The sequence below is a fragment of the Rhipicephalus microplus genome, chromosome 1 (assembly GCF_043290135.1).
Source record: "Rhipicephalus microplus isolate Deutch F79 chromosome 1, USDA_Rmic, whole genome shotgun sequence".
Taxonomy (NCBI): domain Eukaryota; kingdom Metazoa; phylum Arthropoda; class Arachnida; order Ixodida; family Ixodidae; genus Rhipicephalus; species Rhipicephalus microplus.
The window spans coordinates 206,749,880-206,765,605 of NC_134700.1; the positions used below are offsets into that span (position 1 = coordinate 206,749,880).

The window sequence follows — 15,726 nt, forward strand, 5'->3', positions numbered from 1 at the left end:
GCTTGAGTCGTACGACATGCACAGTTTCGGGCCGATGTTGTCGACGTGACGACACTGTGCCGTCCGGAAGTACTTCGTATGTAAGGTCACTCACACGTCGGATAACCTTGTATGGTCCGAAATAACGGCTCAGAAGCTTTTCAGACAAGCCTGGTCGTCGGACAGGAGTCCACACCCACACTCGTTCACCCGGGTGGTATGCGACGTTTCGACGGCGAAGGTTGTAACGTCGTGCATCTGCGTCTTGTTGGTGACCGATGTTCACGCGAGCCAGTTGACGAGCCTCTTCGGCGTACTGCGTGTATTGCTCGGCTTCTGGAGAAAGAGCATCGCTATTATCGTACGGCAGCATAGCGTCAAGCATCGTTTGTACGTTGCGTCCATAAACAAGGTGGAAAGGTGAAAATCGGGTTGTTTCCTGCATTGCCGTATTGTATGCGAACGTGACGTATGGGAGGATATCGTCCCAGGTTTTGTGCTGCACGTCCACGTACATTGACAGCATGTCCGCTATGGTCTTGTTGAGCCTTTCCGTCAGTCCATTACTTTGTGGGTGGTAAGCCGTTGTTTTTCGGTGACTCGTGCAGCTCAGTCTGAAAATGTCCTCTAGCATTTGTGCCGTAAATGATGTTCCTCTATCCGTAATCACACATGACGGCGCGCCGTGCCGGAGGACGATGTGCTGCACGAAGAACTTCGCCACTTCAGACGCCGTGCCGCGGGGTAATGCCTTTGTCTCAGCATACCGGGTCAAGTAATCGGTTGCCACTATAATCCATTTGTTACCAGTGGCCGACAAAGGGAAGGGTCCTAGAAGGTCCATTCCCACGAGGTCGAAAGGTGTCCGTGGTGGTGTAATAGGGTGGAGAAGGCCCGCAGGTTTCACGGGTGGCGTCTTGCGACGCTGGCACTCGCGGCAGCCTTGCACGTAGCGGTGTACACTGGTCGAAAGTCGTGGCCAATAGTACTGCTGGCGCACTCTGGCGAGAGTCCGCGAGTAGCCCAAGTGTCCCGACGTGGGCTCGTCATGGCACGCGAGGAGGATGTCATCCCGCATGTCGGCTGGTACAACGAGGAGGAAGGCTTTGTTGCTACCTCGAGCATTTTTCTTGTAAAGAATGCCCCTCCTTAGACAAAAGGATGACAATTCGCGAGCGATGCGCCGAGGAGTGTGAGAATTTCGGCCTTCTAAGGAATCAATAATAGGGCGCAATTCCTGATCGGCTCTCTGTCTAGACATAAAGTCAGAATCACTGAGGGCTCCGAGAAAACCATCAGCATATTCCGAGTCCATATCAGGATGTCCCACGGGTGCTCGAGAAAGTGCGTCGGCATCTTCGTGCTTGCGCCCAGACCTATACACAATCATGATGTCAAACTCTTGCAAGCGCAAACTCCACCGAGCGAGACGACCAGACGGGTCACGGAGATTGGCCAGCCAACACAGCGAATGGTGATCGGTCACCACCTTGAAGGGACGGCCGTAGAGGTAAGGTCGAAACTTTGCCGTTGCCCACACGACTGCGAGGCATTCCTTCTCTGAAGTGGAGTAGTTGGCCTCGGCTCGAGAGAGAGTACGACTGGCGTAAGCTATGACATGTTCTACGCCGTTGTGCCGTTGTACAAGGACAGCGCCAAGTCCGACGTTGCTTGCATCCGTGTGAACTTCGGTATCAGCGTCCTCATCAAAATGCGCAAGAACAGGTGCCTCTTGCATTCGCTGCCGTAACTCTGTGAAAGCTGCTTCTTGCTCTGTAGTCCAGGCAAACGGTACATCATCTCGGGTGAGTCGCGTGAGCGGTTCGGCTATCGTCGAGAAGTTGGTAATGAATCGGCGATAATAAGCACACAAGCCGAGAAAACGCCGTACCGCTTTTTTGTCTGACGGCACAGGAAAGGTGGCGACTGCTGCAGTTTTTTCTGGGTCAGGCCGCACTCCATCCGCACTCACAACATGTCCCAGAAATTTCAGCTCATCGTAGCCGAAATGGCACTTCTGGGGTTTTAGCGTGATAATACTGATTGTTGGCCTAGTTGGTATTTACTTAATGGCATGATTTGGCCGCAAAAGAGACACACACAAGAAAAGGAACACTCAAACGACAAGCACAGGCCGCCTGTGCTTGTCGTTTGAGTGTTCCTTTTCTTGTGTGTGTCTCTTTTGCGGCCAAATCATGCCATTAAGGTTTTAGCGTGAGTTCGGCCGAACGAATAGCTTCCAGAACCATTCTTAGACGCTTCAGATGTTCTTCGAAACTCTCGGCAAAGATGACCACATCATCAAGGTATACAAGGCAGCTTTGCCACTTCAAGCCAGCGAGGACGGTATCCATCATTCGCTGGAATGTTGCGGGAGCCGAACAGAGGCCGAAAGGAATAACTCTGAATTCATAAAGCCCATCGGGAGTTACAAACGCTGTCTTCTCTCTGTCTCGCTCATCGACCTCTATCTGCCAATAGCCGCTCTTCAAATCTATCGATGAAAAATACTTCGCGTGTCGTAGCCTGTCGAGAGAATCATCAACCCGTGGAAGCGGGTAGACGTCTTTTTTGGTGACGCTATTGAGTTTCCTGTAGTCAACACAGAATCGCAGCGTTCCGTCTTTCTTCTTTACTAGAACGACTGGCGAGGACCACGGGCTGCTCGACGGTTGTATCACCCCGTCGTCAAGCATCTCCTTTACCTGCGTCTGTATAGTCTCGCGTTCTTTAGCCGAAACACGGTAAGGTTGCTGGCGGATTGGGCGAACATCATCGTCGGTAATAATTCGGTGCTTTATGAGGGGTGTTTGACCGACTCTAGATGAAGAGGCGAAGCAAGATTTAAATTCCTTCAGCAGGGTATGCAGTGCGGCCTTCTTCTCGTCCGAAAGCTTCGAACTGACGTCGATGTGGTCCAGAAACTTATCTCCATCAACCATTTCCTCGGATGCGAAGCACTCGGTGACATCCGCTACACGGTCTCCGAAGGCCACGGTGGTGCCGCGGAAAAGATGTCGGTGCTCGAAGTTAAAATTTGTGACGAGTATCTGCGACCGTCCGTCACGCACACGCAGGATGCTTCGCACTGCACACACACCTTGAAGCAGTAAAAGGGATACGTTGCTCTCGGCGACCACGTCACCGTCTTGGAGGTCTTCACAGGTGACTTCTACGAAAGCAGTCGCTCGGGGAGGCAACGTCACGCTTTCGTCGGCAACACGCAGCGCAGGTCTACGACAGCTATCAGCGCCTCGATCGGTTGCAAGTTGCGTCGAGAAAGTCACCATTCGCTCGCGGAGATTTATGATCGCGCCATTCTCTCGAAGGAAGTCCATTCCAAGGATGAGCTGACGAGAACAGTCGCGTAGTACGAGGCAGGTTACCACAAACGTTGACTCGCGTATTTCCACTCTTGCGGTACAGCGACCCAATGGAGTAATAACGTGGCCTCCAGCAGTGCGAATACGCGTCCCATTCCAAGGTGTCATCACTTTCTTAAGACTGGTTGCCAATTTTCCGCTCATAATAGAATAATCTGCACCTGTGTCCACCAATGCGCTGACCTGAAGACCGTCTATCAGCACGGGAATGTCGAGTGAGACTCGGCCACTGGGTTCAGACGCACAATCCGGCATTTCTCTCGCACTGCACTCAGACGTCAATTCAATGTCTGCAGCGTTTTGTGGAAGCGTCGATAGGAGGTCTTCCGCACTTTTAGTCCCAGCGACCTCGCCCCCGAAGGTCGCTGCCTTCAGTTTTCCCGACGAGGGCTTGGGGAACGTCCCCGTGCCATCGTACTGAGACGTGGTCCAATAGCTGCGGGTCGTCGTGGAGATGGAGACCGCGATTGACGCCGTGGGAAAGGCAGACGTTGCTGCGCGAGGTAGTCCTCAATTTCTCTTGGCCTCTGACCAACTAGGGGACGAGGCGAATGAATAGAGAAACCGCGCAGTCCAAGTTGTCGGTATGGACATTCCCGGTAGATGTGACCGGCTTCACCGCAATGGAAGCAGAGGGGTCTTCTATCCGACGTACGCCAAATATCGGACTTCCGCGGAGGGGCACGGCGACCGTCGATGTCCAAACCAGCATGCGCAGATTGAATTGAAACTGGCGGCATCGTCTGGATTGGGACTGCAGGGCTTGAGACCGGCGTGGAAGTGCGCAGAGCTTCGGCATATGTGCGGTTCCCAACATCAGTGGACGCAGGAGGTGGTTCTAGATTTGTAACCGTTGGTTGAGGGCGACGGCTGTGAAGCACCTGCTGGACCTCGTCCCGAATAATATTGGTGATGCTGCTTACCTCCGGCTGTCTCGCCCCGTGTAGTTTCGCGATTTCCTCGCGGACGACGGAGCGGACGATTTCGCGAATCCACTCAATGCTGTTGCTCCCGAAGCTGGCGGAAAATTCAGTAGGTGATGCAGAATTCACTTGCCGGTTGAGTAGGGCTGACCGCTGATGAAGTACCCTCTCCATCGTAGTGGCTTCGGTCAGGAATTCTGCTACACTCTTCGGAGGACTCCGCACTAGACCAGCAAAAAGCTGCTCCTTCACGCCTCGCATCAGATAGCGTAGCTTTTTTTCTTCTGGCATTGCCGGATCCGCTCGCCTGAAAAGCTGCGTCATGTCCTCCACGTACATGGTGACGGTCTCATTAGGCATCTGGATGCGTGAATGCAATGCACGTTCAGCACGATCGCGGCGGTCGGGGCTCCGGTAGGTCTCCAAGAGGCGATGCTGGAACTCGCGCCAGGATGTCAAGACATCACTTCTGTTCATGAACCACGTTCGGGCGCCGTCTTTCAAACACGCGTAGACGTTGCGGAGTTTGGCGGCTTCGTCCCAGTAGTTGATCGCTGCGACGTGTTCGAACTCGCTCAGCCAGTCGTCCACATCCTCAAACAGCTCTCCGTGAAAGGGACTAGGCATCAGCGGGTTCTGGACAGTGCAATAAATTGGTGCCGACGACGTAGGAGTTTCCATGACGCCTTGAGGCGAAGTCATAGTCGCTCTATGGATAAGCTGTGCCGGTGTCTCTGGTGGTAGGCCTCGTTGGCGGCGGCTTGTTCTGTGAACTGGCGTGTCCACGGGCACAGGGCTTGTGTTCCGGCTCCTGGATGGGCTCTTGTGCATGGGGTGCGTCGTCAGTTGTCGTACCCAGCAGCTCCACCAATCTTGTCACCAATCTTGTCTCACTCAAGGAAACCTTCCGCAGAACTGCTCGTCAAGCTAGGACAAAAACGAAAAACTGCTCCAACCCAACCTCTTCGTCCTCTTCCACACGAAAACCACGCGAATTCATGCGGCACTATCATACAATATATATGCTGTCATAGGCGCACCCACGGGGCGGGCCGCCCCCTGGTCACCTAAGAGTGGGGGAGGGGGGTGCGCTAAGTCAATCCCATGCATTGACCTACTAAGTAGGGGGGGGGGCGCTGCGATGAGCATTCCTCCCCCCCCCGTGATGGGAGAACCCTGGACACGCTTGTGTATACTTATTCCTAGCTGTCATCAAAAATGGGAGGTCGTTTCCGCAAAAGGTATACGCGCGCTGTCGTTAGGTTCTTGTACGGAAAAATCGAACTAAATGATTAATTGATTGATTGATTGATTCGTAATCCAACTCACTCGAGCAAATATACTGTGGTGCCACTGTGAACACGCGCGAATCGCAACACGTTGCAGGATTCACTAGCCACCGTAGCTGGACACGCAAGCGGGGAGCATTTCGAAATGCAACAGCGGCCGGCGCGGGACGCATTCTCGCGATGCGTCGTGGATAATCACACAGAGGACTCTGACCGCGTGCCGCCCACGCGGGAAAGCGTCCTCAACCCGACGTTTCTTTAGCCACTTCCGCTTCAGCTGTTGCACAGCGGTATTGACGCTGAAAGCGAGACCAGCGAAAGCGAACGCGCGAGAACACGGCCGTCTTGCCAAGCGACAAGCTCGTGGCACTATTTTCGCTCTCGAACGCTTCCGCACTGCGCGACGGGCCTTTTGTTTCACCGACAGGGCCCCACGCATCACAAAAGAACCGTGCCGCGAAGCGGCCGCCGGGTATCAGCTCATCTGATCGGCCCCGGAGAATGGAGGGACTGTCCCGTTCCGCGCTAACGGCGTGCGACGCGACGCTCGGTACTAGCACGTATACGCCACTGCACGTTGTATCACGAAAATTCCTTTGCTGGCTCACTTAGTGCGCGACGAGCGCGCCTTTGTTTTGCAAGCGGAGGGAAGGGGGCAGCTCAGTCGTAACGTTGGAACTTCCTGACACAGTTCGACCGCTAAAATTACGTCATACCTATGTACAGACGCGTCCATTGCTAAAGGGAACGCCTTAGCGCACTGCACGTTTAGATTTCGCTATCTTATGCATAGTAGCAAAACTACTAATGATTGAAAGTTTTGACTCCTCTTGACAGACTAGTGTAGTGATGTGCCTGCAGATTGTTTTCTTAACCACTTGCTGTTAGAGGGCCAGAAATATTAATGGTGTGCATCCGAATGTTTCCTTTAACAATGGACTATACTATACCTTGTCTAGCAAAGCTCTCTGGACGCCACCATTATTCGCTTTGGGCGTTAAATATGTATACCAACCTCCCCCCCCCCCCCCAACCAAAAAAAGAAGGAGCTTTAGCTATGACGTCAGCTTTTTTACTCCCGTGCAACAGTAGAGAGGTGATTTGATCTTTCACTCCGTTAAAAGGGCCTATAGATTGATTGATTGATATGTGGGGTTTAACGTCCCAAAACCACCATACGATTATGAGAGACGCCGTAGTGGAGGGCTCCGGAAATTTAGACCACCTGGGGTTCTTTAACGTGCACCCAAATCTGAGAACACGGGCCTACAACATTTCCGCCTCCATCAGAAATGCAGCCACCGCAGCCGGGATTCGAACCCGCGCCCTGCGGGTCAGTAGCCGAGTACCTTAGCCACTAGACCACCGCGGCGGGGCGAGGGCCTATAGGGCGACGAACAACAATCGCGACCGTAAATTTATCTCAGTTTCTCCAAGACGCCTACAGCCTGATGCGGGTGTTGTGAATAATGTCACCGGGAGCACAGGCTATAGTGCATCTGTAAGCCTTAAACCTTTACAGTTCGCTTCCGACGACGAATTATTATGACCTTCCGTTTCAGTCACAGTTTGCTTATAACACGTACATAAATAATAGAGAGAGAACAGTCCGTCGTTGTCTTCAATATAGCGACAAAGACAATGAGTCTGTAAGCCTGACTTCGTCAATGCTTCTAAATACTTAAACGGGCCCTGAAACACTTTTCTGAGTAACCATGGAATTAATTAACTGGAAAAGCGTATTGCGTCGCAAATGCAAAGCCGCAAAAATTTTAAGAATCCGTCCAGTGCGAGTGAAGTTACAAAGATTTGTCACACGCTGCAATCGCATTCCCTCTTCTCTCGTCCCGGCGAAAGCACTGGAAGATAAGCAGGGAGGGATAAGAGGGGCAAACAAAAAACAACACGCGCGCCTCGTGACCTTGAGCACTTTTTCCTTTTTTTCTTCGAATACGCGGCTTTTCAGTGCGATCGCGCATGCACACGTTGACAAGTGTCGACCTCTCGCGGCGATTTCTGTAACGACAAATTGCGCGATGTTCAGATCAGCCAATGGCTGATAGATGAATAATCTACATGTAATTTTTGAGCGTTTTCTGTCATTTGTCGCGAGAAGAGAAAGCAATTTTAAGCCGACTTTGATCATTTATGGCGAATTCCAGGCCGCGCGCCGTGCTATATTATTTGGCTCGCGTGTTGTCGGGAGCCTCTACAACCAATCGGCAGCGTTTTCTGACCATGCTCAAAAAGTGTTGCAGGGCCCCTTTAATACGCACAATGGCTACTTTACACCTCTTTTTACAGACAGATTATACAGGGTGCTTCAAGAAATGTATCGAACATTATTTAAAAATTAGAGAAAGAAGGCGGCTTCGTGCTGCCTGTGGCGTTCTTTTTACTTTGACAGAAGGCTTCTCCAGATGTGTACAAATATTATTTACGGCAGTAATTACAGAAATTAAAACAATTAACTTTTAACCAGTGTGAATAGCCGATCGAGTCCAACGGGTGAATTAAAGCCCTTCCTACGAATGTTCCACAGCCGCTTTAAAACTTTGGAAAGGTGGCGACTGGTAATCACCATAGAGCGATGAAATCTGGCCAATTTAGCAGGCGAAACCGAAACCGACGCACCAAACAGCACATCTACCACTCACTTCGACAATGCACCCAATGGCGACACTGCTTCCCTTGCATTGGGGTGAAGAATAAGCGAGCGCCGATAAGCGGCCACGAAGCGAAGTGTCTATACTCCGTTTCATACATCAGGTGCAACGCTGTGAAGGCTAGGCAAGTAGTCCGTAAAGAAAACACGAGGTGTTGCTCCGCGCGGTTTCGTAGCCGAGTGGTCTGACGCGTCGCTCCGGAGAGCTCACCGTAGTTTTGAAGTGCATGGGTTCGAATCCACGTGGTGCTACTTTTTTATAATTTTTGCGAGTTCAATTTGAAATTTCGTGACAGCTTTGATGTGCGAAGCTTCGAAAAAATTCGCGCAGGAGAGGTGGTCGAGGACGCAGAGCTGGACGCCATTTTTTCGAAGCTGCCACAACAAGTAAAAAAAAAAAAAAACGGCGGCGCGGGTCGCGCGGAGAGCGAAAACTTGATACGAAAGCGACAAACATAAATTACCAACTCGCATATTTGGATTGTTTATCCGACAACACAGGCGTTTGTTTTTTAACCTGATGACAAATATGTAAGCTTAGAAGTTTCCCGAGAAGCATTTATTGATTCTCGTACACCCAAAGCGACGCACTACTTTTTGGTCGCGGCAGTACACAGCGCAAACAAGAGCGCTAGCTTTGACAGCGTTGCACATGATGTATGAAACGGAGTATAGTTTGACGGTTGATAACGGCGAGAAAAACAGTGTCGTCATCGAGAGCATGGTCGAAGTGAAGGGTATAGATGCGCTGTTTGGTGCGTCGGTTTTGCATCGCCAGCTAAACTGGTTAGACTTCATCGTTTCGCGGTGACTACCCGTGACTACCTTCCCGAAATTTAGGAGCTACTATGGACTATTCGTAGGAAGTACTTTAGTTTGCTTATTGGACTCGATCGGCTGTTTCCACTGGTTAAGAAGATTATTGTTTCAATTTCTGTAATTAATGCGTAATAATGTTCAGCTGTTCCACTAGCATAAAGAGGCTAATATTTCACGTCGAAGAAACAACCAAAAGAGCGTATGAGTTTTGCTAGCGAGCCAACAAATAGTGAAGAATTTACGCACACTTTCACTTCGCGCAATCATTACCAATATCGATTACCATCGGAATATGCATTTCACAGGGCGCTTCGAGCCATATTAATCATGGGCGATGCTCTTTAATATTAATTATACAGCGATGCTCTTTACATGGGCAACTTTGCCATGAGTAAGTGCGCCATCGTAACATGTAACATATAATGCGACCACGATCTTTCAATATCGCTAATTGTGAAAACGTTCAGTTTCCATATCCGCCTTATCAAAACGTCATGCAAGCTGTAGTTTATCGAGGGGCAGTACATACAGCACGCGGCAACCGCAGAGTCTAGTCTCTTTTATTACCATATGCATTCACCGATTAACTGGAACTGCCATTAGACGAATCAGTTTTAGCACTAGCGTGTCAGCACAGCGAATTTCTAGAAGATCGAACAGCGTATATATATGTACAACACCCACGGCGACGCGAACTCACCTGGCCGATGTCCCCAACGTCCTCCAGTGCGGGAACAGGCCAGGTTTGCAGTACTCCAGCAGGGCACTGTTTGGGAGAGAGACACCGAGAGAATAAAATTAGGCGATGATTGGTACGATTGGTGTACGCAGGAGGTGCACACGTTTTTCATCAAATAGAAAACTTCAACACGTCACTTAATTTGTCTCAATCACATGATATCTGAACCACACTTCCAGTGCGACGTTCTATTTCATGTGTATATGCAGCTAATTTCATTTCCATTTGTCACACGTGAGAGCTATATCAGACAATGACGCCAATGTTACCCATACTTTCCTTGCTGTCATTGTTTGTTAGTTTTATCAATATTGTATCTAACGAAGAAAACGAGGAATTAAATTTACATTTCTTTTTTTTATCGTACATGTCAACATAGACGTGATAATAGCCATGCGCAGAGTTTTTCACTGGGAGGAGGAAGAGGAGGAGGGGGGGGGTGATGTTCTGCCACGGACATCCCTCTCATCAACTCCCACGACTGAGTCCGGAAGAAAACATGCCTCCCAAGGAATGGGGGAAAAAAAAAAAAGAAGAGATGAAGTGCATGCTTCTCACAACAACCTGCCATTGGTTCTCGACTTTTATGGGTTATAACAGCGTGCTCGGAATAAAACATCAGTGTTCCCTATCCGCCATTATTGCCAGAAATTCATGGATAAAACCCCGCGCATTAAGCAATGGCGTGACAAGACCGACTCGTCAAAGGTATGGGACTGCATGGACTGCACGGACACCATATTGATTGCCATTTCACCGCTGATAAAGACAACACACGGGATATGAGGTTGTAAATACACAGCGCCATACTTTGTGTGTTATCTTCACCAGCGGCGAAATCTCATTCAGTATATGGAGCCAACTTGGCGCACTCCTTAGATGCCGAACCCCTGCCCTTCTTGCTGGAACACATAGGGTGGTGATCTTGAATCACACTGGCCTTCGCACGATAAGCGCTACTACGGACAAAAAGAAAGTTTCGCGATTGACTGTCACCCCTACTGGCCTCGAGGTCAAGCTCTTCTTGATATATATCTATCCTGACGATTTTCTCTGTTTTTGATATAAGCGCTTCGTCAGAGTCTGACGAAGCGCTTATATATATATATATATATATATATATATATATATATATATATATATATATATATATATATATATATATATATAGAGAGAGAGAGAGAGAGAGAGAGAGAGAGAGAGAGAGAAGGAGATGAGTCATGCATGATGAACAGGCAGCACCACCATCCTGATGCAAACAAACAAGCAAAACGCGAGCGGTTGAGTACACAGTGTTTTGTGCGGCAGCCCGGCCCAGGATTGGACAGCCGAGCTTTCACGATTCTTGGAGAACCATTCAGAGTGCGGATCGAGAAAAGTTGACCTCACTTTGTGATTCTACCACCTTAAAAAAAAAAAAGGGCGGTGCCAAACTAGAAGGAAAGGTGACCATCGTCGTTTCCCTTTATTTTTCTGTTGTCTTTCTTTTTCTCTCTTCTATCTATACATTTTTTCTCGCTTTTCCAGTGTTCATTCCTATCTCTTCAGATTCTTTCCTTCTCTCGCCTTCTTTTCTCACTATCTGTACTCCTCCCCTCGGGCATCCCGGTTATTGCGTCCCACTCAGGACAAATCGGCGCAGCGGGAGCACATGTTCGGGGAGCGAAGCAGAGCACGAAGAGGATGAAGAGCACGCGCACCGGCCGAAAAGATAGACGATTCTGTTGCATACACTAGCAAGGTAGACGAGTTCCACAATGATGATAGTTTTTGTAGACGCGCAACGGTATAACGAAAAGCCTAGCAGCTCCGCAATAAAAATGTCTAAAGAAGAGCTAAAGAGGGTCAAATGTGCAGTGACACTCTTTTTACGATTTTTATACAAGTGTATTCAGTTGAGTGTAATGTAGTTAGATTACGTGTACTCGATTATATATCATCCTATATATGTTTCTTGGTCTAGCTTTTCTTTTTTATAATTTGGGGCACCAATGCACTTAACCCAAATACCTTCGCTGTGCAGGTTATCGACTCCTCCTCAAAAATCGACACAAAGTGCTCTTCTATTCCAGGCAAGCAGGCGCCTAAAAGCGCCCTGGAACGGCATGCCCACGCACAAGTTCGTTCATCCTTTCGCGCTCTCGAACATTCATAAGTTGATGGTCGTTGTAGATTACGCTTTCAACTGCTCCGACAGTCGAGCTCTCGGCGAAGTCGCCGAGGAAAAATAAATAAACAAAAAGCAGCCGGCCGAGTGGTGCCTCGACACGAAAGACCGAAACTAGATCAAGTTAAACGTGCGTGCGTGACCTGACAGGCGAAAGCGCAACCTAACTAGACCTATATAACTAGACGTCTGAGAATCAAGTCACCTTAGTTCGGGAGCCAACTATATATAAGTGTACCGCGCCCCTACGGCCTCGACCCAGTATAGTTAAGTTATTGTACGGCAGCTGACGGTACAGGATGCGGGGTGGCAATACCTCTATTTTTTTTATTGCAAACTCGTACGTGCACCTGACATTAGCTATTGAGTACATAGGTAGAGCCGAACGTTTGTTCTTTCAAGCAGAACCCCCTTCAAACAGAAATAATATAAGCTACACCACCGATGCAGTCTACAGAGCCTATCAGCTAAAACACACAAAACGTCTCGAAAGTCACTCGCCGTCTCTCTTTGTGTCACGTTTATTTCGTTGCGTCACGGACGATCTGTTGGCACTTGCTTGCCCGTTTTCGGGAAGGTGCGAGCCCCTGTTGCTATTTGAGGGCGAGCAATTCAGCCCAATTTCACAGACAAGCGTTTTTGCTCACTGGATATTTGCTGTGCTCATTATTTTTAATCAATACAACCTAATGAACAGTTCATGCGATAGCCTTAATTAAAGAGCTCGTCCCGCGAAAATTTCGGAGTCGGTGTCGCTCACTCTGAGCGGTAAATCAGCGCTGTCCGTGAGTGATAAATAGAAAAAAAAAGAAAATAATAAATATCGAGGCTCCAAGCCGTAATTCAGGCTTTCTGCGTGGCAAGCTGGTGTCCCACCACAGAGATACGTTAAAACTGCCTTTGAAAAAAAAGAAAAAAACGCTTGAGTATGTGTCCTGCAGTGCGAGGATTTGTGTTAACACGTGTAAAATAGCGTGGCAGAAGCGTAACATCGCACCGAACGTTACACCATCTGAATTGAACAAAGAATGGGTGCGTGGTGTCCTAAAGGCCCACCCATTACAAATCGTTCAGGCATAATTAATGATCACCAGCAGCAGCAACATAGACGAAGTGTGCGGATGAGTAAGCGTATACGTAATGCCTTACGTACGCGCGCATAGGCACGCACATGCAGGGTTACCCTTCAGAGAGGGGGGGGGGGGGCAAAGAATCGTCGCAGCGCCCCTCCCCCTTCCTCTCCCGATTATGTCAATATATTGGAATTGCCTGAGCGCTCTCCCTCCCCTTATAGGTGACTAGGGGGGCGGTCACCTAACAATTACGCCTATGCGAACACGTAGTGGGCACTTCCCATATTTCCAACACATGCACACGCCTGAATGTACGTGCGCGCAAGTTCACGCGAGTGGAACAAGTAGGCGTATCTGTGCACCACGTCGGCGACGACGACGCCGAGAAGTCTGAAGGCGGGTTGTGAACACTGAATCCCTGGAACTGAAGTCATATGTTCTAACGAATGCGGGATACAATGGACTCTCGTTTACATGAAGAGTACCGTCAAACTGTTTTATAACTGAGTGCTCGGTACCTTGGATGCAGCCTGTTACACGGATCACTTAGTTGTAAGGTCGATCTCCGTAACGGACGGTGCTTTACGTACACGGTGTTCGTAAAGCGAACGGCTCCTTCGTTGTATAGGTCATTCCGTGGCAGAGGCATTCCTCTGTGTGGTGGTCACCGTGACGCATCACAATACATATGCATTCAGTCATGCCAGGTATCCAGTTTCCCAGCAGATCTGTTGAGATAAACTGCTGCGGGGACACACTATAGTTGGCTGTCAAGTTAGCCATGCGTGCACTGCCGTTGTGCCTCTGCTGTGACGCTACACTGCCTCTGCTCTCAGATACCAAGCCATCCCATTTGGTTACATCGTCAGAATGCTGACTCCCCGTACACAGTCAAATCCTGCAGATTGCTCTTGCCACCCTAAAGGACATGAGTATACATTTTGTCAGCGAGCATGGGACGTGGACGGAGAAAGATGTACACAGGAGGATCGCTACCCTGTGTGCTTGAGGGACCTTTTCCGTTGTCTCTAGATCCCTTCCCCCCCTCACTTCCCTTCGCCACTTACCACCTTCACGCCTGTCATGGGAAAATGCAGACCGACTAAGGTGATGACAAAGGCGAAGAAAGGTTTGCATAGGTAGAAAGAAGACGAGGAAGCGATGGCACCCACCTGCCGCCCAACAAGACTCCTCCTCAGCGAGGCGCCACACTCAATCCAGCCGCCACGCGCGCACCCACACTCTGTGCGATGCACATACACATCCTAAGCGGCAACCGGGCGAACACCGACGAACACGACCAACGGCCCAGGGAAGAACGGCGACCGCACGACTACTCGAGGGCGTCTTCGCGTCGCCCACACGAACAAGAGGTGTACGCACTGGAAGCCCTCGACACTTCTTCGCAGGGGGCAGAGAAATCCGCCGCGCGCCGTCCTCCCGCCACCCTACTAACCTACTATATGCACACACTCCTCATGCCCGGACAACGTCGGCGGCGACAAACGAAGAAGAAGACGACGTACGATGTCGCCAGACGCCGAAGATTAGCTGGGAAAGAGAGACACGGAGAAGGAGGAGATATCGGTCCGCGCACGGGCTCCGCATACGACCCGAGCGGTAAACGATAGAAATTTGGCCCCAGATTCCCGTACGATTCCGAAAGAAATAAAAACGAAGAAGGCGAGTACAACGGTATACGGGGAGGGCACGTCTTCGGCATACGCAATGACCCCTGAGAAGAACTCGCTCTTTAGCGAAGGGAGAGGGGAGCACGAAACGTTCCTTCCAGCCAACGGATCGGGCTAAAAGAAGAAGAATACAGTTCTGCGGCGGCTTTGCGGAGGAATCGACCACGACGACGACCTAGAAGCGAAACCTGAAACTATATAATCTACGTGTGTGTGTGTGTCGCTTGCACCTCTCCCTCTCACTTCGAGAGCGAGAGCAACAAAGTGGCGCATTTATACACGCGGCGGTGGCCCAGAAAAAAATGAGGCGACGACGGCGGGGGCCCACATCGACAAAGGTAAAAATCGTTAAACGTACAAAATAGAGGGCGAGAAGACGGACCAAGGCACTTAAAGCGCTCTTATATGCAAAGTATATCGTGTAAGTGGTGCAGTCGGAGTTCAGTGTATACCAGTATCAAACTTTGGGCAGTGCGGCCGAATTAGGTCAATTTGGTAAATTACGCTGAAATACTATGATAAGGACGACCGCAAGAGCACGACGACAAATGGCATGTCTCTGACGGACGCTGACGTGTAGGCAAGAAGGACACGGGAACGATTCCCGAATGCCCGCTTTTTGCCATGCGAATTGTAAACGAATGCCACAGAGTGCAGCCAAAGAGAGCAGAAAGGAACGCTCGCATTTCATTCTCCACTGCGCCGCGTCGGTACTTATATATATATATATATATATAATATATATATATATATATATATATATATATATATATATATATATATATATATATATATATATATATATATATATATATATATATCATTCCGTTTACCAATCAAGTGCGATGTACAAAAAACAAACTCGCTTGCCCCAACCGGGTTAGCTAAATAATGATATCTAACACTGAGGCTGTGTTGAGAATGCGCTATTATAATAGAACAATATTTTCATTCATTATCAATCCAATCACTGAGTTATATATTCATCCGCAAACAGC

The 15,726-nt window shown here is 49.4% G+C and overlaps 1 protein-coding gene across 2 annotated transcripts in view; it reads right to left on the reverse strand.

Moving 5' to 3' along the window:
- jbug (filamin-type immunoglobulin domains fbug) overlaps positions 1-15,726 on the reverse strand; it is a 171,876-nt gene that overhangs the window by 75,233 nt on the left and 80,917 nt on the right. Inside the window, exons 1-2 of one of the 2 annotated variants that reach the window (XM_075891039.1) lie at positions 14,210-14,501; positions 9,759-9,824 (exon numbers count right to left, since the gene is read on the reverse strand). Coding sequence is in view for 1 of the 2 variants with exons in the window: in XM_075891036.1 (XP_075747151.1) it covers positions 9,759-9,824 (66 nt within the window). In the remaining variant the exon portion in view is untranslated. Of the gene's footprint in view, positions 1-9,758; positions 9,825-14,209; positions 14,502-15,726 lie in introns of those variants that run through there. The other variant, XM_075891036.1, reaches the window with a different exon arrangement.